General features: G+C 35.7%; 1 protein-coding gene across 1 annotated transcript in view; it reads left to right on the top strand.

The window, feature by feature from the left end:
• The window catches only part of FRK (fyn related Src family tyrosine kinase), a 111401-nt gene that overhangs the window by 58151 nt on the left and 27470 nt on the right, over window positions 1-25780 (top strand). Inside the window, exon 2 of the mRNA XM_002747050.6 lies at window positions 645-766. Coding sequence (XP_002747096.1) covers window positions 645-766 — 122 coding nt within the window. The remainder of the gene's footprint in view (window positions 1-644; window positions 767-25780) is intronic.

Below are 25780 nucleotides of genomic sequence, written 5' to 3'. Positions count from 1 at the left end.
AAAGGGAAAAAGGCAAGAAATGGAGGTGGTGCTAAAAGTATATTTCCTTGGCAGAGGTATCTTTTTCAAATAATTTCTCCACTGCTTAAATTCTCCCATATGCAAAATAATCTCATATTATGGCAGGGTTGGACAGTGGTAGAGGTGAAAAAAAAAAAGAAACTAATGTCCAGAGAACAATGTTTTTAATCCTTCATATTTTAACATAAGGTATATTAATCCTTTGATTGGCATATTTCCCTCCTAACAGCTAGGAGGTGTTAGGGGAGGCAGGGGATGGTTGGATGGAGACGATGAGTCATTTTAGAGTCTGGAACATGGCAGATATACATGGCAGGTAGGCACTGGGGCTTTGGTTTCGAGAGAGGGAAGGCTCAGGACCTCTCAGACAGAACACAGCTATGAAAAGGGATGTAGTCATGGGCATAATCAAATTCCTACTTTGTAATGAAAAAAAATTTTGGTGTGGGTTACAGGCATTCTGAAAAATCATCTTAAGTATTGGAAGCTACCACTTATACCTGTAATAGTTTCACTAAAGAATACCAAACATTTTTTGTTCTAGAATACTATCTTGCCAGGCTTTTCCTTCCTTAAAAAATGAATATTAATTGGTTAATTAACATACTTATATCTAATTTCAGGTGGTTCTTTGGAGCAATCAAAAGAGCGGATGCAGAGAAACAACTATTATATTCAGAAAATCAGACGGGTGCCTTTCTAATCAGAGAAAGTGAAAGCCAAAAAGGAGAATTCTCTCTTTCAGGTATGGGCATTGCTTTGTGTGATTCATTCTAAGCTTGAGAGTCTGCAGTCATGAGCTTTCTGTGTGGACACAATAATTTAAAATTTGCCTTATTTCTTATCTTTACAATAGCACCAAAATTACCACTAAACTAATCAAGAGTAATATAAAAATTAACCCAAGAGATACTAACTATGCCTAGAAGTGTCTATAAATAGTTTCAAATATATATATGCTCTAGATATGAAATGGAAAACATGGATCTGGTGACATTTTCTAACTTTTGCATTACCTAGAATTCTTTTAGGGAAATGATAAGCAAGAAACAAAATCTACACTGTTGTCAAAATTGATCTTGTCACAATATAATGTTTTTCTTCTTCTGGCATTTCGATTGTCTTTGCTTGGTAAACACAAAAGGAATTAAAATGATTAGTGCAAATAAATTTAATTAACCCCATAATATGTAGAATTTGGTCAATGGTAGTTTTTCAACTAAGGATCAAGTACATGTTTACACTGCCCTACAAAAAAAGAAGCACAGGGGACCTGAAAATATACCCAGTAGTTACAGTTACCTAAATATATGCCTTTTCTTTGAAAAAAGCTATGTTTTTAGTTATATTATTATATTCTGTTTCTCTAACTAAATGTGAACCTTGTGGAGGGAGAGGATTTGCTTCCCTATATAGCTGTTGCCCTACAATAAATGCTGATTAAACATGATGCCCATTTGTCTCATTGTATCTGCCTGGCTCACTGAGCTGGAAATCAGGGCAGCCATCATGATGCCGCGTGAAAGCAGGCCATAATTCTACGTGTATTGGGAACTTTGATCTGACCTGAACTCTGGCCAGTCTGTGTGTATTTGGTACACATTATCCTTCTTCACACTTGGTGGTTCCAAATATCAGGGCAGAGGGGTTGAAGCTGGAGAGAATCAAGGACAAATGGTTTTGAGGCAGGTGTTGCAGAGGGTCCATACTTCAGGTCCTGACTATGCTGACACTGAGTCAATATGGTACTCCAGAACCACATGGATACAACTTTATTACTACCTAATTCCATGGATAAGAGGTTAGCAGATGCTGGTTCTGACACTTATTCTTGAAATGTGACTATGTGTGAAGTGTCACTCTCTTTTTTTTTGAGATGAAGTCTCACTCTGCCTCCCGGGTTCAAACGATTCTCCTGCCTCAGCCTCCTGAGTAGCTGGAACTACAGGCATGTGCCACCACACTCAGCTAATTTTTGTATTTTTAGTAGAGACAGGATTTCACCATGTTGGCCAGGATGGTCTCGATCCCTTGACCTTGTGATCGGCCTGTCTCGGTGTCCCAAAGTGCTGGGATTACAGGCATGATCCACCACACCTGGCCTGTCACTTAACTTTTAAATGTTGTTTATACCCAAGGTGATAATCAGAATATCTAATGACTGATATGGGATGGGTACTAGTCACTCAGAACAGATTCTCCGCCAGGCTGGGAATTCACACCAGTCCACATCTGTATATCCAAGGGATATAAGTGAATATTTCATATAACAATATTTTTTTCTAATCATGAAAGAAACGTAAAAAACTTTTATGTAAGCAAACAGCTTAAAGAAGAAGAATCTAGAATATGACTTTCTAAACATGCATTTTAAATATTAAAATATTTTCCTGTCAAGATTCTAAAAAATTATTGATCTATAAGTATATTTTTTTGCACATATACATATACAAACATACTCATACCCATATACACAGAAAACAAAATTTTTGTTTTGAAAAACTGCTCTGAAAATAAGTTTTCAGAAGAGATTCTGCATCAAACATTAGCTTATAAATAATGAAGTACGTGTGTGTGTGTGTGTGTGTGTGTGTGTGTCTGTGTGAGGAATTAGAAAGAAAGAGACTTTACTCTGGATTTGCAAACTTCCCAACTTCTAGGAAGTTTGCAAACCCAGAGGATGCAGCCTTCTATGTAAAACAAATGTGCATTCAGAGAACAAAGGGAGGGTTTTGGTTTCATAGAAAAGTTACCACCCAGTTTCCCAGTCAGATTATTTTAGGCAGATGAGGGCTTCAAACTTGCTTAGTTCTGAGCTGAACCCTGATTGGTTGTTAAAGTTGAGTCCTGATTGGTTCATACAGCTGAGTCCTGATTGGCCAAAGCAGGGAAGTTCTGAAAGTCACAAAGTTAAAGAGGTGTGGATTTTGAGGAAACTCAGAGTATGTGTGTGACCTCTATCAGCAAATGACCCCTTAGTTCTATTTTAAATTCAGGACCAGTTAGCCACTTGGGATCCATCTTGAAGAACTGGCTCTTTCAGGTTAACTTTTGTTAGAATAGTGTATAGCTCTATAAATCTATGTACATAGATAAATATATACACACACATACTTCATTATATACATGTTTGTGTGTGCATGTTTGTGTATATCATGGATCCAAGCTCCATTTTTCGCTTATTTCTGTCTTGCAGTATCTTGTGAACATTTTTGCATGCCCTTTAACATTTTTCTACTCTACTACTTTTAGAAGTTACATGAGTATATGATGATTTATTTGACTTATTTTACATTTTGTACATTTTAATTATTTTGCTGCTATAAAGTACAATACAGTGGACATCCTTGCAGAAAAATATTTGAATATTTCCCCATAATAATATTATATTTAGAGGAAGAAAAATATTTTTGAAATCTCTATGCTTAATAAGAAGAGTTATAAGAAAATTCCTTGTTTAAATATATCCCTGTTTATTTATTTGTCGTTGTCACTATTTACATATCAAATGAGGTGGCAGTTATTTAGTTGAAAGCTAGATCAAATGTTTTTAGATTAGCATTAAAAATATAGAAGAATGAGGCTTGGTGTGGTGGCTCATGCCTGTAATTCCAGCACTTTGGGAGGATGAGGTGGGTGGATCACTTGAGGCCAGGAGTTTGACACTATCCTGGCCAACATGGCAAAACCCTGTCTCTGCTAAAAATACAAAAATTAACCAGGGCCTGCTGGTACCACACCTGTAATCACAGCTACTAGGGAGGCTGAGGCACGAGAATCGCTTGAACCTGGGATGCGGAGATTGCAGTGCGCAGAGATCATGCTGTTGCACTCCAGCCTGGAGTGCAATGGAGGACAGAGTCCTTTGAGACTCTGTCTCAAAAAAAAAAAAAAAAAAAAAGATATTTTCATGAGGAAAACAAACTAGAAGTAGAATGACCTGAATTATGTCTCTGAATAATGCCCAGGCAACAGTGACTGTTCCAGATACTCTTTAAGTAGAATATTATAGAAAAAAAAAATCTTTACAGGCTTAAAACAAAATTACAAGGATATTGGCTGTTATGTGCTGTGAATACTCTAGAGCCTGCTTATGGATTTAGGAAGCTCTGCAGGTTTTGCTTAGAGACCAGCATATCATTATAGATTTCTTTTCAATGAAGTCAAACAATTTAGTCTTTTAAACAAATTATCTGGTTGCTATGTATTCAGTGGGGTACAAAGTAAATGCATAGCATTATGTTCTACTGAAAGAAAATTTTTCTTATTAGCCAGAGGGAAGGCTATACAAGAGAAAAATGGAAAGAAAAAGGGCTCACATTAAAACAAACAACCCAATTGCTGACTGTTGATTATCATTAAGGATCTTCAGATATACCACTCATGGATGTATTTCTTAGTGCAGTTGTCTTCTTAATCAGTCTGCATTGATGGTCTTCAATTTTGCTGACTGCTGTGCTAAAGGAAGGCAAATAATATCCCTTTTGCATCTTTTTCTTTCTCACATGAGTCTTCCTTAGAAGTATTGTCTTTATTCCTTGAGCAACAATGGTTTGAAGCTGTCAGAGAAGAGCTTCATGAGGGAGCATGATTTATTGATGCTGAGTGTGCTGAGAAGTAGCAGCCCAAGGTTGGATGGGTGCTAATTGGGTTGTTGTGATCCCTGCATGGCTGTCTGCTCTTGTGAGGTCTGAGTAGATCTGAAGAGAGAGTTAGGGCCATGACACCTCTCATAACGGCGAGACACTAATTAGCTGTGAATTACAGCAGCGCTTTTGGATATTACATATTATATGTGGTAGCCAGAGAAATCTGTCTTCATTAGATACATGACAGGTAGTTTTAGTGGCCCTACCCTTATTTGTCATTGGCAGTGAATTGTTTTTCTGATGAAAAATATCAAATTCTAACCGCATGTCAACTGGTTTGGCTATTTCTTGACTTCAGTCAATTACTTTAAAGGAAACTATTATTGTTATTACCATTAATATTAATTTGCTGGTTGGTGTCCTATAAGCATCAGTATTATTTATTGTTTAAAGTAGACTTTAAGGGAAATGTACTTTGGGGTCTAAAATTGAGCTCCAGCTGAGTTTTTCAGAAGGGATTCTGCATTGAATGCTGTGATTTTACTTAAGGCAACTCTGCGTGTAAAAACCTACAGAGTAGTGGAGCTTTCATATTTTTCCTCAGTGAAACCCAATCAGCACCAAATAATAATATATTGAAGATAGTTGAAAAATGACTAAACTGAGGACATAAGGCAAGAGAGCTCATCAATAATATTCAGAGTCATGCATCTAGGAGGTGACATTTACTTACACCTTTGTTTATTTCTTCAGCAGCATTCAGTATGCCCACTGTGTGCCAGACCTTCTAGTAAGTGAAAGGCAGCTAAGAGTAGCAAGGCACGGTCCCTGAACTCAGTCTAGAGAAGAATTACAGTACAGTTCTTTTGTTGTGAGACAAGAGAGGGCAGGGGCGAAGTCTCTGGGGGGAGTCAGGGAAGATATCAATTTATGTTACAAGGTGGCTGTGTGTAAATAATCATTTCTGGCAAAGACAAATGCACAGAGTTGTGAGTTTATTTGGTGTTTTGTGGCGTGGTAGGAAGGGTGGAGGATAGTGCAGGTGTGTGGGTGCATGTGGGGAGAGGATGAAGGAGAGGAAGAAAGGTAGAAAATAAGTATGGAAAGGAAAGTTGGAGCTAGACTGTTCCCGACCTTGTATATCACGCTGAGGAATTTGGACCTTGTTATACAGACTAAAGTTTTAGGCAGAGATAATTGATGTAATCTGTCTGCTAGATGTTACCTTTGATGTCGAGAATGGATGAGAGATTTATAGGTAATAGCCTGGGGAGAAATGAGAGAAACACACACGGTGGCATCACTAGCTGTTGTTTGAAATTATAGGTGCAAGAGGAGCAGAGTCTGTCGGCATTCTGCAGAAAGAAGCAACTGGCCCCAAGCTCAGCTGGCTGCACTGTCTCTGCTCTAGCAAAGGGCATCCCCAGAAGCATAGGGCCCCTCTGTTGCTGTTTCTTTTTTATGGGCAAGTATGGGAGTGGCCCAAGGACTAGGGATAAAGATTGCTGTGGTGCTAGATTGTCTGAGTTTAGTTATCAGTTATCTGCCAGGTTGTTTGGAAAGCCCAGCCCCTATGAGCTTCAAGTGCTGTGGGAAATGGCAGCTCCTGTTGCTCAGAAGAGGAAATCACTTGGCCTGTGGGAAGCTGAGTTCAGGTGCAGCCCCTCCTCTGGGGGTGACTGTGGGATAGGCCTAGTGTACCCTTTGCATTGAAATCCAGAAAGAGTTCCCAGGGTTCGTTTCTACATAGTCTCCTTTCTCTATAGATGAGAGCCTGAACCAGGACAGAGTTATGAGGAATGAAGAGAAAAGAATAGAGGTGAGAAATATCTAGAAGTTAAAACTGACAAGAATTGGTGACTAATCAGAAATGGGACAAAATAAGGGAGAATGAGATTCTAGGATGTATGTCAGATTTCTGACATGAGGGATGGGGGATGGTGGTGGCTTTGGCCCAATGAGGTATTTAGGAGGAGATGATTTACAGAGAGAGGGGAGGGAACCAAGGGAAATAATCTCAGAGGTGCTTGAGGCATATATGAGTGAACATACAAGTAGCCATTATCTTTTTTTTTTTTTTTTTTTTTGGTCAGGGAGACTTGTTTTTACTGATTTGAACAGAATACTTTCTATGATAATATTTCATTACAGTGAACTTAGAGTTTCTATGAAGTATGCAGGACTTTTATAATAGTAGTTTGTGATCACTGTGAAGTCACTCTTGAGAATATAATAGGCCTCTCTGGTGACACAGTTTAATTGAAAAATAAGCATGTTCAAATTTTTAGAACCAAATAAATTGTTTGATCTTCGAAGTAATTGACTACCATTGTTCAAAGTATTGAACAAATGGTAGAAATGCCTTTATAGAAAGAATATTACTTTATGTGATAATTATTTGATATGCCTTAGCTGGGGTAATTATTTGTTCATTAAGGGCAGCTTGATATTTAGAAGTAGGTAGAATTATCCAAAGCAAATTTCTGAATAATATGGATGATTAACCTGAATGATACTATGGACTTATAACTTTATAAATATTTCTGCATGCTTTGTAATTAATTCTAAAGGCAATTCAAAAAGTAATGAGAATAATAGCAGCTTCTTAGGAAAGGTGTGTCTCCTCTCATGCTGATCTTGTGTGTATCCTTCATGTTAAACTTAAAAATTAAAAGACTCATTTAAATTTGAGTGGATTTTTCAGTGTAGGTAAAAATGTGCATCTCAAACTAGATCTTAAACTCCTTGAGTAGAAGAACATGTTTTTATTGCTTCTATTTCATGCTTCTTCTCTATCATCATAGTTTATAGTTGAGTTTTGTAAAATCAGTAGCCACACAAACACCTCTTTGCATTGTAGTCTACAAGCCAGAGATAATCAAGGGCATTGTCACCACCTTAAACCTCAGAAGCCTGGGCCATGTAAGATCACAAACAATCCTCCTATCTGCTGTGTTTCAGACTTAGTTTAGAAAGATAATTTCACACCTTGACAGGTCAGTTTTTTCCAGGTAATAAGACTTTTGTAGAGGGAATACAATTGGAAAGACATATTACTTGTTAGTGTGACCCTCTATGTCTCTGCCAGGCACTGAGTTCAGTCCCAAACTCACTTTATATAGACCCTTCAGCTACCATGATTCCACACAAACTTTTGAGATCTGCAGAATCATTCTAATGTGACTCAGTCCAATCACAAAATGTTCTAAGTTTCATCATCAGGCCCTTGAGCCATTCATTTATTCTTCATTTATAATTAATGCAAACATAGTGGCCACTAGTGTTTGTCAGTAATTCTATTACCATTAACTACAGATATAAATACATTTGCATGTCCCAGGTAGGGACAAAGGTAGGGACAAATATTAAATGATTGGAAAAAGGAAAAATAATGCTGCTAGAATTTATTATGTAATGAAACTTCTATGGATTCTGGGAGCATTTTGATATTGATTAAAGATGTTTTGCTTTTTAAAAAGTGCACATGCTGCAGAAAGAGAATGTTATGTTAATAACTCCAGTATCTCATATACAATGTATTAAATTTTAACATGTTGGTGCCATCTTAGAAAATGCCTTTTAATTAAAGTCGTAATTTAGTTGTGTTCAGCTTAATTGCAAATATCATTGCCTATAATTACAAGTGACTTTTTTTGTGAGTTATGGTATGTACTGCCTTTTCTTAACATTACTAGTGATAAGTTATATTTCAAATGTTTTAAATACTCTATAAAGTTAAATTAACATTTTATTATGTGCACATACATCTGCGTTTGCATCTGTATACACACATATACATGCATATGCACAGGCAAAGAACCTTTTTCTCTAGGGCACTGGTTCATGAAGAAATCTTATATCTTACTGAAAATTAATAACTAACATTTCTAGAAGTATTCTTTACAAGGCTTGTTTTCTTTATTTTTCCTTCTTTTGCTTGTCTGTGAACCTCTCATATTGGCTTGTTTTAATTTTCTTTTCTTGTTTTTCTTACCTTGGTTTCCTCAAAAGATTTTTTTGTACTGATATTTTGAGCAATTTGGAGGAAAACAACAAAGAAATATTGCCTATTATTACCCTTTGGATGCTGCTTTATAATAATCAATTTCAGGTATTAAATAAGTAGGAAGTTAAGTCAAATGAAGGTTGGTAAAATTGCTATTTTTTTGTAATGCATGATATAGTTCACCCCCTTGATTTTTTCATTTTATTACCAGCTAATAAAATTGATCCAGCTAAAGTAAATTGATCCTTTATTTATTTTATTCAGATTAAGACAGTGCCTGGAGTTAGCATCCTTCTACTTCCTTTTCAACTATTCAAAACATACATAAGAGATGCAGAATCATAGTAGCTTTATAAACTAAGTCTATCAACCAAAGAGTTATTAGAATCTGGGTAGATATTCTAACATTTCCTGCCTAATTGTATGTATTACTTTAAGTCAAACTATGCTATGCTATGACATCAACTATTGCATGATTAAGACTTGCATTCCCATCTTCTAAACCTTTGTTTTTACTTTCTTTGAGCAAGGTACTCAAGACATAGCATGGTGTTTTGAATGTTGAAGTGCTTTTGTGATAACTGTTTTCTTATAAAAGTTGAAATGTTTTAATAAGAATGCTACTTTTTTTTTTTCTTGCCTTAGCTTGTCTTTATATAAAAAAGGACTTTCAAAAAGATTTGGAGAAACACTTTGAACTATTTTTTAACCATTCATTTAATCATCGATTCATACATTTACTCATTCATCTTAGAACTTTCATTTGTGTTTAAGATGTGGCATAATTATGCTAGCAACTAAATAGCTCACCCAATGACAAGCATAATAATCAAGTTATAGGCAAAGTGATTTGGGAACCCAGAAAAGAGAACAATTACTTTTTTTGAAGGGATAAATAAGGGAGAGCAATACAGGAGATGAGACAACAAACACCACTATACTTAGTATTAGAGTAAAAGCAAATGGAAAATAGTGGCACCGCATTTGGTTTTCTAAGACAATGTTTATTCTGAAAAAGCAAAGGATGAATGAAATGAAACAGTTATTTCTTTGAAAGGATAAACAAAATAGATAGACCATTAGCTGGATTAACCAAAAAAAAAAAAAAAAAACGGGGGGAAAAAAGAAAATTCAAAGAAGCACAGTCAGAAATGATAAAATAACATTATGACTGCTACCACAGAAATACAAAAGATCATAAGAAACTACTATGAACACATCTATACACACAAACAAGAAAATCTAAAGGAAATAGATAAATTCCTGGATAAAAACACTCCCAAAGTCAAACCATGAAGAAATAAAATTCCCAAACAGACCAATAATGAGTACTAAAACTGAATCAGTAATAAAGAATTCTACCACCGCCAACAAAAAAAGCCCAGAACCAGATAGATTCATAGCCAAGTTTTACCAGACATACAAATAAGAGCTAGTATCAATCTTACTGAAACTATTCCAAAAAAATTTGAGGAGGAAGGATTCCCCTTTAATTCATTCTCCAAAATCATTATCATCCTGATACCAAAATCTGGCCAGGATAACAAAAAAAAAAAAAAAAAAAAAAGAAAATTGTAGGCTAATATCCCTGATGAAGATAGATACAACAATCTTCAACAAAATACTAGCAACTGAATTCAACAGTATATAAAAATGTAATTCATCATGATCAAGTGGGTTTTATTTTAGGAATGCATGGATGGTTCAATGTATGCTAATTGATCAATGTAACTCACCACATAAACAGAATTAAAAATCAAAATTATATGACCATTTCAATAGATGCAGAAAAGCATTCAATAAAATCCAACATCCCTTCATAATAAAAATTCTGAACAAACTATGCATCAAAGGAACATAACTCAAAATAATAAGGGCCTTAGATGATAAAATCACAGCCAACATCATACTGAATGGGAAAAAGTTGAAATCATTCTTTCTAAGAACTGGAACAAAACAAGAATGTCCACTCTAACCACCCCTATTTAACATAGTGATGGAAGTCATAGAGAAATCAGACAAGAAAATAAATAAAAGTCATTTAAATTGGAAAAATAGAAGTCAAACTGTCTCTCTTCACTGATGACATGATCTTACACCTAGAAAACCTGAAAGATTTCTCCAAAAGACTCCTAGACTTCATAAACAACTTCAGTAAAATTTCTCAATGTATTTTTATACATAAACAGTGCTCAACCTGAGAACCAACCAATAATTCAATCTTATTTGCAACAACCACAACAAATATAAAATATTTAGGAATACATTTAACCAAGAAGGTGAAGAACCTCTATAATGAGAACAAAACACTAATGAAAGAAACTGTGGATGACACAAACGAATGAAAAAACAGCCCATGCTCATGGATAGGAAGAATAATATCATTAAATTGACTATACTTCCCAAAGCAGTCTACAAATTCAGTGTAGTTTCTATTAAATTACCGTATTTCACAGAATTAGAAAAAAATTATAAAATTCACAGGGAACCTAAAAAGAACACAAATAGCCAAAGCAATCCTAAGCAAAAAGAACAAAGTTGGAGGCATTGCAGTACCCAACTTCACACTATATTACAGGGCTATAATAAGTACAACAGAATGGTAGTGGTACAAAAGTAGACACATGGATCAACAGAACAGAATAGAGAACCCAGGAATAAAGCCACATATCTACAACCAACTGATCTTCAACAAAAGTTGACAAATTCAACAATAAGAAAAGGACACCGTATGCAATAAATAGTGCTGGGAAAATTGTGTAGACATATGCAGATGGACCTCTATCTCTACATACAAAAATTAACCCAAGATGGATTATAGACTTAAATGTGAGACTTGAGTCTATAAAAATCCTAGAAGAAAACCTAGGAAAAACTCTTTCAGACACTGGCCTAGGCAAATAATTTATAATTAAGATCTCAAAAGCAAATGCAACACAAACAAAAATAGACAAATGGGACTTAATTAAACTAAAGAGCTTCTGCACAGCAAAAGAAGCAGTCAATAAACAGACAACATACAGAATGGGAGAAGATATTTGCAAATTATGCATTCAACAAAGCACTAATACCCAGAATCTATAAGAAGCTCAAACCAATCCACAAGAAAATAACTCCATTAAAAAGTAAGCAGAGGACAGAAACAGACATTCCTCAAAAGACACAGAAGCAACCAACAAATATATGAAAATTACTCAATGTTACTAATCCTCAGAGAAATGAAAATTAAAATTATGATGATATACCATCCTACACCAGTCAGAGTGGCTACTATTAAAATGTCAAGAAATAACAGGTGTTGGTGAGGATGTGGAGAAAAGGGAATGCTTGTGCACTGCTAGAGGGAATGTAAATTAGTACAAGCCCTATGGAAAACAGTGTGGACATTTCTCAAAGAACTAAAAATAGACCTACAATTTGACTGAACAATCCTACTACTGGGTATTTGCACAAAGTGAAAGAAATGGTTATACCAAAAGACACTTGCACTTGTGTATTTGCAGCAGTATTCACAATAGCAAGGTAATGTGATATCAACACAAGTGTTCAATCAATGGTTGATTGAATAAAGAAAATGTGGTATGTATACACCATGGAATACTATGCAGCCATAAGAAAGGATGAAATCATGTTCTCTGCAGCAACATGGATGGAACTGGAAGCCATTATTCTTAGTGAAATAACTCAGACAGAAAAGCAATGATCACAAATTCTCACTTACAAGTGAAAGTTAAACGATGGGTACATGAACATAAAGATGGAAACAACAGACACTGGGGACTCAAGAAAGGGATAGGATGGGAAGTGGGTGAGGGCTTAAAAATGTATCTATTAAGTACAAAGCTTACTATTTGGGTGAGGTGTTCACTAGGAGCCCAAACTTCACCATTAAGCAATATATCAATGTAATAAACTTGCATATGTACCCCCTGAATCTAAAACAAAATAGATAAATAAAAGAATTGGGAACTATTTTCTGTGATGCAGTTTTGAACCATTTAGGAAATAAAATGGAGATCTGTAAATTGTTAGCCTGTTACCACCAGTATGCTTGAATAACTAACAAAGATACTGGATTGTATATATTATCAATGTGGTCATGATGAATCTGATAGGGATAATATTTTTGGATAGCTAGAAAGTGCTAGAACTGAGATTGACTGATCTCTCTGCTTCTCAAGCCTAGATATTATGTAAACATAATGACCTCAAACTGAAAAAAAAGGAAGAATTTTAAAACTTGAACAGTAGAAGACAGAGGGAGGTGAAGAGATTCTTTGCCTCTTTCGTCTGAAGAACATTTGAGAAGACCTGGTGCCAGGTTTTGGATTAAACAAGAAATTAAATTTCTTTGGCTCTGGAGATGAAAGTCAGTCAGAAAGAGGGCATCCAGTTTTTCTTTCTTTCCACTGGGCTTCAGAAATACAGTCCAGTTTTTATCTCAGGTAAATAACAACTAAATAAATGTTTGCATCTTAAGGCTGCCTGATTCTTAAATCAAATAAGGTATATACATTTGTTATTCCAAGTGGCAAAAATATATTATTGAAAAAATAATGTAGAATTAAGCCCAACTCGTGTATTGACTATATGGTTCCTACAAACAGGGACATTGTAATGTTGAATGCTACTTTTCTCTCCCTACTCTTAATTTACCTCTGTGGGCCACTGGAGGGCTTTTACTCAAACATGTGCTCCCTCTTGTGGCATGTCAGAAATAACATGCCATCATGTAGGCATAACACAGAATGCTTTTGTTAAACTTTGTTTGTTTTTAGTTTTTATGACCCATTAATTCATAAAAAGAAAAATACCTGATTTTAGTTGCAAACATGTTTACATTTTAAAATTATTCCTAGTATTTATGCTATAAATGAAAAGACTTCCATATGGTAGCAGTTTCACTTTATTAATGTGAAAAAATTAACCAAGGCTTAATTTTTCTTAATGGTTTAGGCATCTAGTTTTATATGGTAATAGTTACACAAAATGTGTTGATGACATAAACACATATATAAAACACATATATAAAAAATAAACACAATCCAATTTAATAAGTTATTTCTAATTTTAAACTGTGTATCTAAAATGATAGATGCAAATTAGCTGCTTTATAAATCTTTATCAGCATCCTGTCAATCATGAAGTCATTTTTAATGCATTTTAGAAATGTGCCTTGCATTATATTGTTAGGAAATTCGGCACAGGAACTGCAATCTGAGAAACGATTTTGTAGTCTTAAAAGCCTATGCATTGCAGGAATTTTATTTTCCTATTTGTTTCAGCAGAGCAGGGACTTTCTTTCAATCCCCTCTCTCTGCAGAGCTATCTCCTTACCACCTGCAGATGTTTGTAAAAAAGGTTTTGTGAAAAGTAAAGTAAGTAGGAGGCACAAGCATAAAAGAAGGAAAAATAGGCAAAAATTATACTTTCATTTTTATGTTATTATAGTGAACAGCATTTTCTGTTTATATGTTGTATGTATAGTCCCAAACAAAGAGATGATCCAGGCCTTAAAAAACTTGTGATTCACTCACCAACCTATCCATTCATTCATCAAATATTGATTTAATGCCTACTAAGTATCAGTAAGTACTCAGAGGGCTAAATGGCAAGTGAGACAGTTCCTGCCTTGTGAAGCATATGCTCTAATGGCAGTGGAGGAGAATTGCCAACTAAACGAAGAGATACTCATATAGGAAAGATATTATTTGTTGTGTTTTTATAAGATAAGCAAATAGTCAAAATCAAGGAAAATAATTTTATGTATATAATAATAATGGGATAGAGTAGAAATGAGGATTGCTTTCTTATGTCTTCAATTTGTAAGTAATCTGAAAGCAGAATTTTATGCTAAGATTATCTTGGTTGGAAGGATAAGGTTATCAGTGCTCCAAATGGATTCTCCCATGAAGAGTATTGCAGTTTATGATATTGAACTCTGCAGCCAGGGTGCTTGGGTTTGAGTTCTTTCTATTACTAGAATTGTGGCTTTAGGTAAGTCACTTAGCTTTTCCATGGCCTCAGGTTCCTTTTCAGTAAAATGGAGATAAAAAATGGTACCTACCTGTTGGTGGTGGTGTTTGGGTTAAATGAGTTAATGCTTGAAAAGTGCTTAGAACACAGCCTGGCACATAGCGAGCAAAATCAATATTTGTTATTGTCATTAGCACTCAAGCCTGAGCAACAATGAGCCTTTACAGAGCTTGTCCCATGATCGTAGCTTGGAATGCACAGCATAGGAAGAGATCAAGATGATATGATGATTGCCTGTGGGAAGGAAGGAAGAAGATACTGGGTTTGTTTCTTTCTCTCTGAAATTTGTGATGTAGCTTCAGCATATTGTTTTGATAATTTAGTTTGCAAAAAAAAAAAAAATAGAATTAGGCAAATGAATGGAGCTGCTATCAGGGGTAGAAGGGATGCCCACAGAGCAGAATCCCAATGTCAACACACATTATTCATGTATAACCCACCACATTTCCCTGGATGAGCCTTGTCACAATGATGGGTCTCTAGAATTTTCAGATTTCATCTAAATGTTTGTGGTTCAGTTTTCTCTTTCAGAAAGTAGAGATCATAGTTTTTCTCCACCATGTTTGAATGTTATGATAACCTTATTTCTGTAAATCTTCTTGCTAGAATCTTAGAAGTAGAGAATTTCAACAGGAGAGATCTCCTCATTAAAACATTGTTTTCATAACTGAAGGAATTAAAGGCTAGAGTGTTACTCATTCATGCTAATGTGACTACATGTAAGCAGTTAGCTCTAACAGGATCTGTTGACATATTTAAACATTATTCAGAAGTCACACTGCTTTCTTTAAAATGTCTTGTATTAATCACTTTTGCCTGTAGATCTCAGTGGTTTTACTCAAGCTATATGATGGCTTTGGTTTGGTTGTGGTTTGACTGGGCTCTGTCTAAGGTAGACGGGCCTTGGGTAACCTCCATGAATCTTTCATTCTGGAACTCAGGCTAAAGGAGTTGCTCCTATGTGAGTCATGGCTTTCTCATGGTGGAGAACAGATGACTAAGAAGAATGACACCAAATTATTTAAAGCTTCTGCTAAGACATGCAGTTTGACATGGTTGCCCCTACTCAATTCACCAAAGCAAGTCATTTGGCCACATCCTTAGTCAGTGGGATTAGGAAGAATGTTCCATCTAATCGAGAGTCATGGCAAAGGAGACATGTCTAGCAGACAATGAATAATTGACCCCATGTTTTGCATAAATAGTCCCAGACATAAATCTGTACACATATTAATGGTATAAAAGTAGCCTCAAATAACTGTTATCCCCCACCAAAAGACAACATCACTTCATTGAAAATTTATCTACTATAAAATGTATGTGTAATATGATAAGCGTTTGGCATTCTAATCATAATGATTTTGCTGCTTCTTGGGAGAAAAGTATTGATACTTTCCACTTTATCTTTTTCTTTATCTCAAAATCACTCCAGATTAGAAATCAGAAGCTCTGGGCATTCACTGTGTGAGTGTCAGTTTCATCATCTATAAAATTGTTGTAGCATCAGTCCTGTGTACATTATTGGTTGATGAGAATAATATTTGCAGAGTGTTTTCTTTGCGATAGACACTGTCCTGAACGTTTCTACATGTGATAGCATATTTTTGTGAAGTAGGTACTATTATTACCACCAATTTACAGTGGAAGAAACTGTCATGGAGTAGCTTGTTCAAGTTCACACAGCTAGAAAGTAAAGAATCTGAGGTTTATAGCTAGGCTATCTGATTCAGAACTTATGTAGACATCCACCCCATAGTACAATAAAATAGAGTATGTGAAAATTCTTTGCAAACTCTAATGAAAAAATACAAGATTGAGATCTCATTCATCATTCTTTTAAAAATAGACATTGTAGGATTTAAATATTTAAACACATTGCTAAAAATTGTAGTTACAGTGTTTTGCCCTCACCCTGTCTCTATCTTTACCTTATATCCTAGTCCCTGAAAGGAAAAGTAGCCACCCAAAGAGAGCCCATGAAAGGGCTGGGCTTAGTGAAATCATTTGTGTGGAGTTTTAGAAGCAAGTAACAGTAGTTACTATGCATGGAATACTCATCCTGATTTAGGCACATTTGTTATAATCTTCACCATGATCCTGAAGGGAGTATTCTTTTTGACTTTACAGATGAGAAAACTGAGTCTTAGAGAAGTTGAGTAAATTGATTTGCATGTAAGTAGCTGATCTCATTTCCAAACCAGCTCTCTCTGAGACCACACTCAGGCTCTTTCCCTCCATGCCTTCAAGTACAAGGCTCAAGGATGATATCATTATAACCATCAGATGGCATTCCAACCACAAGAATGTGCTTATTGAAGCTTTCTTGAATTGTGATAGAAAAATGCTGAGATTCCAATGAAGATCTCTAAATTATCACCAAATTGGCACAGCAAAACAATTCATTTCAAAAAGTAAATCAAATTCATTCATTGGGCTTTAGTAAATTCACAACAGAAGTGGATACTGGCCATGTGAATCAAAGTCTAATTCAATAACTATTAGAGATTTTTTTCCCCCTGCTTTAGACTTTGTGTGAATGGGAGCAGGGAAACGGGTATAGGATATTTTAACTGAGATTTTATGAAGAAAAAAAAAGGAGGAATAAACATTAAAACTCATGGAACAGGCCATGTTCTTCTTGGGACTTAATTCTGTAGATTCATTGTTAGTGCATTCATTTGTTTATCTACCTATCCATCAAACCTGTGCTGAGAACTCTTAATGAGCCAATAGGTTGCAGAGGATAGACATCAAACATTGGGGTTTCAGTCTCAGCTCCATCACTTAATAGTTGAGTGGTCTTGCACAAACTATTTAAACCCTCTCCGCTTCACTTTCCCATTTCAGGACTGATGTGAGAATTCACCGAGATAATGTATGTGAAGGTCTTAGGACCATGTTTGACATACAATAAGAGCTCAATAAACATTAGTCATGATGATGATGATAATAATGCTGATTTGACAATTTCGTGTTAACTACTAGGATAATAAAGAAGACATGGTCTCTAAAATCAAAGGACTTAACGCCAAGTAGGAGAAGTGGAGGGAAAATATATAAGCAATGACGTGGAATGAAATCAATAACAGAGGTGGATACACAATCGATACTGAGGGCAAGGTGAGCTGCTCTGCTTGCTTATGCCAGGAGGCTTAATAAAGGTGGAGATGCTTAATAAAGGAGGAGATGCTGGGACTTGAGAAACAAATTACTCTGTAATATGTAAATAGAATGATATTCTACTTTAACAGTTTGTGAAAATGCACAGAGATAGAAAACACCGTAGTACATTCAGGGAGCAATAAATAAGCATTTAAACCTTGAGGATAAGATGCAGTGGAGAATTCTGTTACGGGGCCTGAGCTTCAGGCAGTGGGGAAACACTTGAAGAGCTTTAAGGGGAACAGTAACAAGGTCAGATTTGCATTTTTGAAAGACAATGTTGGTGACTGTGGAAGATGGACAGTGAGGCTAGAGACATGGAAAACATTACGAGTTACTGAAACACTCTAGGACAGATAAACAGCAAGGTGGTGGTAGTGCAGAGGACAGATTGATAGAGTATAATGCCCTGTCAGAGGTAAGAAGGTAGGAAGAGAGGAATCCAGCTTTAATGTCTGGGTTTCAGAATGGCAGTCCCATTCATTGAGAGAGAAGTATAAAGATGAGGAGGAAACTTGGGGAATAAGATAATGTAAATTGAAATTTTGGCTTGTATCTGTAAGACTAAGGAAAATGGAGTCATGGTATTAGATGGAGAAAAATACTGTAAGAAGGTAATGAGCAACCTACTATTTCCCTTTAAGAGGAGTCAGTTGCGGAATAGACCTTATCCAAAGCAGTATCCTCATCTTGTTAAATAGTAGCTCCAAGGTTACTTGCTTTTGGAGCTGTGAGCAGTGCCTTGTGAAAGCTGCCTAAAAGTACTTGCTGGTTGACAACACATGATGTGTAGGGATTAAGAGTATGGGCTTCAGAGTTTAACTACTTGGTTTTGAACCATAGCACTCACAGTTATCTCTTCCGTATTCTGGGACCACTTACTTGGTCTCTTCATAAACTAGTTTAACCCACTGTAAAGTGGTGAAAATAATATTTATACCCCATAAGGTTGTTAGGAGGATTAGATGAAATATTACATTAAAAAGCACTTAGCACAGTGCTTGCTTAGGTCAGGTGTTCAATACGAATTCAATAGTGTATTTTTTTTTTTGAGATGGAGTCTCATCCTGTTGCCCAGGTTGGAGTGCAGTGGTGCAGCCTCAACTCAGTGCAAACTCCCCCTCCCATGTTCAAGCGATTCTTGTGCCTCAGTCTCTCTAGTAGCTGGGATTAGAGGTGCATGACACCATGTCTGGCTAATTTTGGTATTTTTAATAGAGATAGGTCTCAAACTCCTGACCTCCCGGCTGGGCGTGGTGGCTCAAGCCTGTAATCCCAGCACTTTGGGAGGCCGAGGTGGGTGGATCACGAGGTCAAGAGATCGGGACCATCCTGGTCAACATGGTGAAACCCCATCTCTACTAAAAATACAAAAAATTAGCTGGGCATGGTGGCGTGTGCCTGTAATCCCAGCTACTCAGGAGGCTGAGGCAGGAGAATTGCCTGAACCCAGGAGGCGGAGGTTGCGGTGAGCTGAGATCGCACCATTGCACTCCAGCCTGGGTAACAAGAGCGAAATTCCATCTCAAAAAAAAACAAAACTCCTGTCCTCAAGTGATCTGCCTGCTTCGGCCTCTCAAAGTGCTGGGATTACAGGGATGAACCACTCACCTGGCCTCAATAGCTTTTAGTATTACTCATAAAGAATGCTATGTTTTGCATTGAAAGATGGTGGAGCTGTTGGCCCATCTTTCACTGGAATGTGTACTTTGAGCTGTTTTCCTAGGAGTAGTGACAGCCAGGACTGAGTAATTCACAGTTGTTCACCCAGTGTCATCCCTGAATAAGTAAAGGTCATTATGAAGATTATTGACTAGCCTTCAAAGTTCAGGCTGCAACTAAGGGATGGTTTGTCTTTATGTGAAGTGTTTACTTGTACATGACCTAACCTACATTTGCACCAAACAATGACAAATAAAACTAAATCTAAACAGAGTCTACCCTCTTTAATTGTATTAGACAGGGTTCTCTAGAGAAACAGAACCGATAAGTATATATCTATCAAAATTTATTATGGGAATTTTCTCACAAAATTGTGGAGGCTGAGAAGTTCCATCATCTGCCATCTACAAGGTGAAGACCCAGGAAGAGTAGCAATGGGTAATTATTCAGTCAGAGGCTTCTGAAGGCCTGAGAACTTGCGGAGCCAATGGCATGAGTCTTAGAATCCAAAGGCTTGAGAACCCAGAGCTCTGATGTCCAAGGGCAGGAAAAGATGGAAGTCCAGGAAAGAGAGTGAAGTTGTCCATCCAACCTTTTTTGTTATAATTCAGGATTGTAGGGTGCTGACCCACACTGGTGAGGGAAGATCTTCTTTACTAATTCAAATGTTAATCTCTTGTGGAGACATCTTCACAGATACACCCAGAAATAATGCTTTACCAGCTATCAAGGCATTTCTTAGCTCAGTCAAGTTGACAAATAAAATTAACCATTACAGTAACCTTGATCTAATACTTGTCTGAAATAAACAGCAGGAATATCTTATATCACAGATCCTCATTAAATCTGATGAAATTTCCAAGAAAAAGAGCTGTTTTAGAAATGAGAATTAATAATTATCAAATTACCAATAGTTGTCCTGCATATGTAGAAACAAGTTGAAAAATGAAAGAGACAATAATCTGCTATGAAAATAAATTCTAATACAAAAAATACTCCTTTGTATTTCAAAAGGAGATAAAAATTGATTTCAAGGCATTTTAATTACCATTTATTACCTTTCTGTATGACTTTCATGTTTATTCTGTTCAACATGTCTACTAATTACTGAAATCGGGTGGGGAAAAAAAGAAGAGGAATTCAGTCCCGAGATTTTCCCTTATTATGGGGAAGACTTTTTGAGCGTTTTTGGAGAGTTTTGAGAGAGAAGGGAAAGTTCACTCATAAAGCTTTGGAACATGTGATATCCTACTGAGAAAATAATAAGTTATTACCTTTATTTCTTTGATGAACAAATAGAAAATTAGTAGTTCAGGGTTTCTATTGTTTTTGCTATCACTCATATGGCCAGACTTAGATTTTCCAGCCTTAAAAACAACTAACAATATACTCTAGACTTTGTTTTTCTCATCAGTAAAAGGAAAAATGATAGTTTGTATTCTCTTTTCTCTATTTCTTTTCATTAACAGAATAAGAGAATTTGTGAAGAACATGCAGTCTGTTACTGTACTGTTCTCTGAGGAATCTCAGAGATTCAGAGGATTCTCTCATAAGTTGAAGCTGAGGAATCTCTCATAAGTTGAAGCTTCAAAGCTCCCATAAACAAGAATCCCAGAAAATCAGCTTAATAAATCATGTTTAATAATCTTTGCCCATATGCAATTATGGTTTCCACAAGGAACCTCAGCTGGATTCCTTTAGCAGAAAAGGGCTCTAGGACAGGTGAGCTGCCAGATATATCCTCATGTTTCTGTATGATATTCTCTTAATTTTGTATCCCACCACTTCACTCAATACATTTGACACATTTTTCTTGCTGCTAGATAATTTTTACAATTATAGAATTTATAAAAACCTACTCTCAATTTTCAGATTCACTATAATATAACAGTCATTTAATCATAGAAAATGCTACAGTGCAATTTTTTGTGCAAATTGCTTTTCATTTTCTTGGTGGTGAACTGCGTTGTAGTTTCCCGTATAATGCCTTTATTGAATTCCCTGTTGGAAACTGGTTCATATTAATGGACATTATAAGAGTCAGTTATTTGCAATGTATCAGTGTATTTACTATTAAGCATGTTAATGATGGTATTGCTCATTGTATTTTCTGTGTTTATAAGGACATATGTGAGAAATTTCTCTCTCATTTTAATATCAGAAATACAGTCACGCATCACTTAATAACTAGAATATGTTCTAAGAAACGTGTCATTAGGTAAGTCCATTGTTGTGCAAACATCATAGAGTGTACTTACAGAAACCTAGATGCTATAGCCTACTACACACCTAGGCTCTATGGCATAGCCTACTGCTCCTAGGCTACAAACCTGTACAGCATGTCGCTATACTGAATATTGCAGGCAACTGTAACACAATAGTATTTGTGTATTTATATCTAAACATATAAAAGAAACAGTAACAATATGGTTTAAAATATTAGAAATGGTACACCTGTATAGGCTACTTACCATAAATCTAACTTGCAGGACTCAAGTTGCAGGACTCTGGGTGAGTCAGTGAGTGAGTGGTAAGTGAATGTGAAGGCCTGTGATGTTATTATACTTTATGATAAACATTGTACAGTTAGACTGCATTAAATTTATAAAATTATTTTTCTTTTTACAATCATAAATGAACTTTAGCTTACTATAGCTTTTTGCTTTATAAATTTTTTAATTAAAAAATATTTTGACTCTTGTGATAATACTTAGCTTAAAACATGAACACATTTTATAGCTCTACAAAAATATTCTCTTTCTTTGTGTTGTTATGTTTTTTCTGTGTTAAAGTTATTCTATTTTTTACTTATTCAACTTTTTTTTGGTTAAAAACAAAGGCACAAATGTACACACGACCTTGGACAAGACAGGGTCGGGATCATCAATATCACTGTTTTCCACATCCACACCTTGTCCTACTGGAAGGTCTTTAGGGGCAATAACACCCATGGAGCTGCCATCTCCTATAATAACAATGACTTCTTCTGGATATCTTCTGAAGGATCTGCCTGAGGCTGTTTTACAGTAAAATATTTTTTATAAGTAGAGTATTCTCTCTGTTTTTTATTGTTTGTTTTACGTGTATTTTTTTTTTTTTTTTTGAGACAGAGTCTTACTCTGTTGCCCAGGCTAGAGTACAATGGCCTGATCATGGCTCACTGCAGCCTCGACCTCCCTGGACTCAGATGATTCTTCCACTTCAGCTTCCTGAGTAGCCTGGACTACAGGCATGCACCAGCACACCCAGCTAATTTTGTTCATTTTTTTGTGAAGATAAGATCTCACTGTGTTGTCCAGGCTGGTAGAGTATACTCTCAAATAATAACAAAAAGTATAGTATAGAAAATATATACATAAACCAGTAACAGAGTGGTTAATTATCATTATCTTATATTGTGTACTATACACAATTATATATGTTATACTTTTATATGGCAGGCAGCAAAGTAGGATAATTTACACCAGCAACACCACAAACACGTAATAATGCATTGTGAGCACTAGAAAGGCACAGTGCCAAATCTGGCCCACATTGCTTGATTCAGATCAGGATTGGCATCTGAAGATATCTATATAAAGCATACTAGCCAAGTTCCTGGAGTCATCGCTCTTTCTTTTGCCTTTTATTTCCTTCATCTACTTATTTTAAATTTTATTATATTTTGAGGTATTTTATAATTTATGCAAGCCTTCAAATGTTTTTAGAAAAAGAGATAGAACTAAATAAATGCATGTAAATATTTAGATTATTTCCTTAGAGTAAGTTTTGAAAAGTATATACACTGAGTCTCATGTCTCATTATATCTTTAGCCAGTGAAAGATTTTCTGTAGGAAATTGAGATAATATAATCCAAATATGTTTAATTCCTGGTGATTTATTGCAGATATAATACCTAGTGAGGAGTTAGAGTCCTGAGAGGAATAGTCAAGTCATTTCTTTGAGCATTTCTCTGCAATATCAGATGCTGCAAATGCTGTTTTCATGGGAAACTGTACTTTTCATGGGAAATTGTAATTTTCAATTAAATTAGTTGACAAAATATTGAATGTTACAATTATATATTGTTAATTAAAGAGGTACTAATCTGCTTTATATACCAGATATATAAGCAATAAAGTTGACATTCTGTACTGAACACTTAATTGCCAACTTTTGTTAAGGAGTTGGCTTATTTCCATAAGGGGCTGGACTATTAGGATCTTGAGAATAAGATTAATTTCTCTCAAAATTGTGATCAGTATTTGAACCAATATATAGTTCAGGCTCACAATTTCTATGCTATGCCATATGGAAGAGATAGTTAATTTTTGCCTACAGGAATTGTTGATTGTTGCCTTTAACTATAAAGTAACCTCAGCTAGGCTTCTTGACCAGTAACAACCTTGAAAGACCCTAGGACCTGGGAGCTATCAGATGTATCCTCAAACAGCTTTTTTGGTGAGCTTTCTTGAGTTAACTAATATAGACACTTTCTTAATGGATCATCATCTAATTCAATCCACAGTTTAACAATAAAACTTACTGACCAATGTCCACAGCACACTGAATTTTTCTGTTTGGAAGCCAAGTGAGACCCATAGGGTGAGTTGTATGCACAAAATGAATCAGCTCTCTTTGTTCTCTTTAGTCATAGTGGATACTTTTCCCCAGGAAAGGAGAGAACAACTCTTCTACATGATGCCACCTTAATAATTTAGACAGATGTACTTTCTTCTCTCAAAACAAGTCATGCTGGAATCCTACTCTTTGCTGTAGAATAGAATTCAGTGTAAAATGAGCATGTGTCTTGAATTGTGTTTTAATGGGGGATACAACGTAACAACTCAATTAATGTTATTCACTTTTTGGTGTAGAGCTATCTTAGCATGATTTCTGAGACAGTGATATAGGAAGAATCATCATAGTTGTCTTTGCAATGGTTTTGAAAAGTATAAACAAACCTTCTAAAAACAAATTAAATAAACAGGAGTTTACAAATTCAGGAGTTCTTGCACACAGAATTAATAGCAATTTCTTAGTTTAATATGCTTGTTGGCCACTATGTTAAGCTGCCATTGCTGTGTAAGCAGTAGAAAATGTTACTTTGGAACTGCTTCTCTTTTGTTGACAATGCTATTTGATAATACTGATACTGTAATGCAGTATTCACACATTGTACATTAGAAATATCTATCATCCTTTGTGAACAATGACACTCAAAGTATCCCTGTGGGAGTATATAGATAAGATCATTATTCTCATTTTCTAGATAAGGAAACTGAAATGAAATTTCTTGCCTAAGGTCAAAGAACAAATCACTGGAAAAATAAGATTAGGGCAGTGAGTTCTTGATTTTCATTCCTTTGCTCAATCAACAAAGTCATATTGTTTTACTCAGTATTGGAAGAGATTATTATCAGTCAGTAGGAATAAGGGTATGCCCAGATGATGCCAGAAGACTAGCTGAAAAATGAAAATCTGCACAATCAACCATTTGTTTATCTATAAAACACCAAACTACTTGTTATACCGCTATTGTTCACTGAGCCGACTCGATGTCTTTGTGTCTTGCAGACACAGCCTCTGACTTTATGTTTATGTTATATTCCAAAGTTAGTTTCTGGAATTTCTGCCTTTTAAAAATCTAAATTTGGAATATTTTGGATTTCATAATTGTTTAATATGTTATGAATAATGTGTTACCAGTGTGGTAGAGTTGGGGCAGAGTTCTTTGAAAGTGCTTTATGAAAAAATCTCACAGCATTCCTTTATATAGTCAGAGAAACCCTTTCTACCTCAAAAGCCCCAAGGTGAGAATTACTTAAGATTTGTGAAAGGACTGCAAAATAAGACCTTACCATTAGAAGAAAACTGAGCTTCTATATCTGTCACCAACTATATATTATATAAATGCATTTGGGTTTGGTAAATAAGACAGAAATCATCAGACCCCATCTAGAGCACATATATCCTGTCCCAAATCAATTACTCTGGATGTGAAGTTTGCCAAACAATCACATGACCTGTGGTACAGTCCATATAGAAGTTAATGTGCAGAATAGCTGATTTCCTTCAACATGCAACCAACATTTATTGTACTCCTCATACATACTTAGGTAAGTATGTATATACTCCTCAATATATCCCAATTCTTCTGCATGTTCTGCTAGATTAATCAGTTGGCGGGTGAAACACTTCTCCCTAGGTCAAATAGCATAAATGAGAGTAAAGATGTACACTCAAGGTATTTGATCTTTTAGTTCAGTTCAATGATAATGCCAGCAACTTTACTGATGGATGACTCCAGTTAATTTTAGTTAA

This window comes from Callithrix jacchus, chromosome 4 (assembly GCF_049354715.1).
Source record: "Callithrix jacchus isolate 240 chromosome 4, calJac240_pri, whole genome shotgun sequence".
NCBI classification, from domain to species: Eukaryota; Metazoa; Chordata; class Mammalia; order Primates; family Cebidae; genus Callithrix; species Callithrix jacchus.
This window is presented reverse-complemented; position numbering and strand designations above follow the sequence as displayed.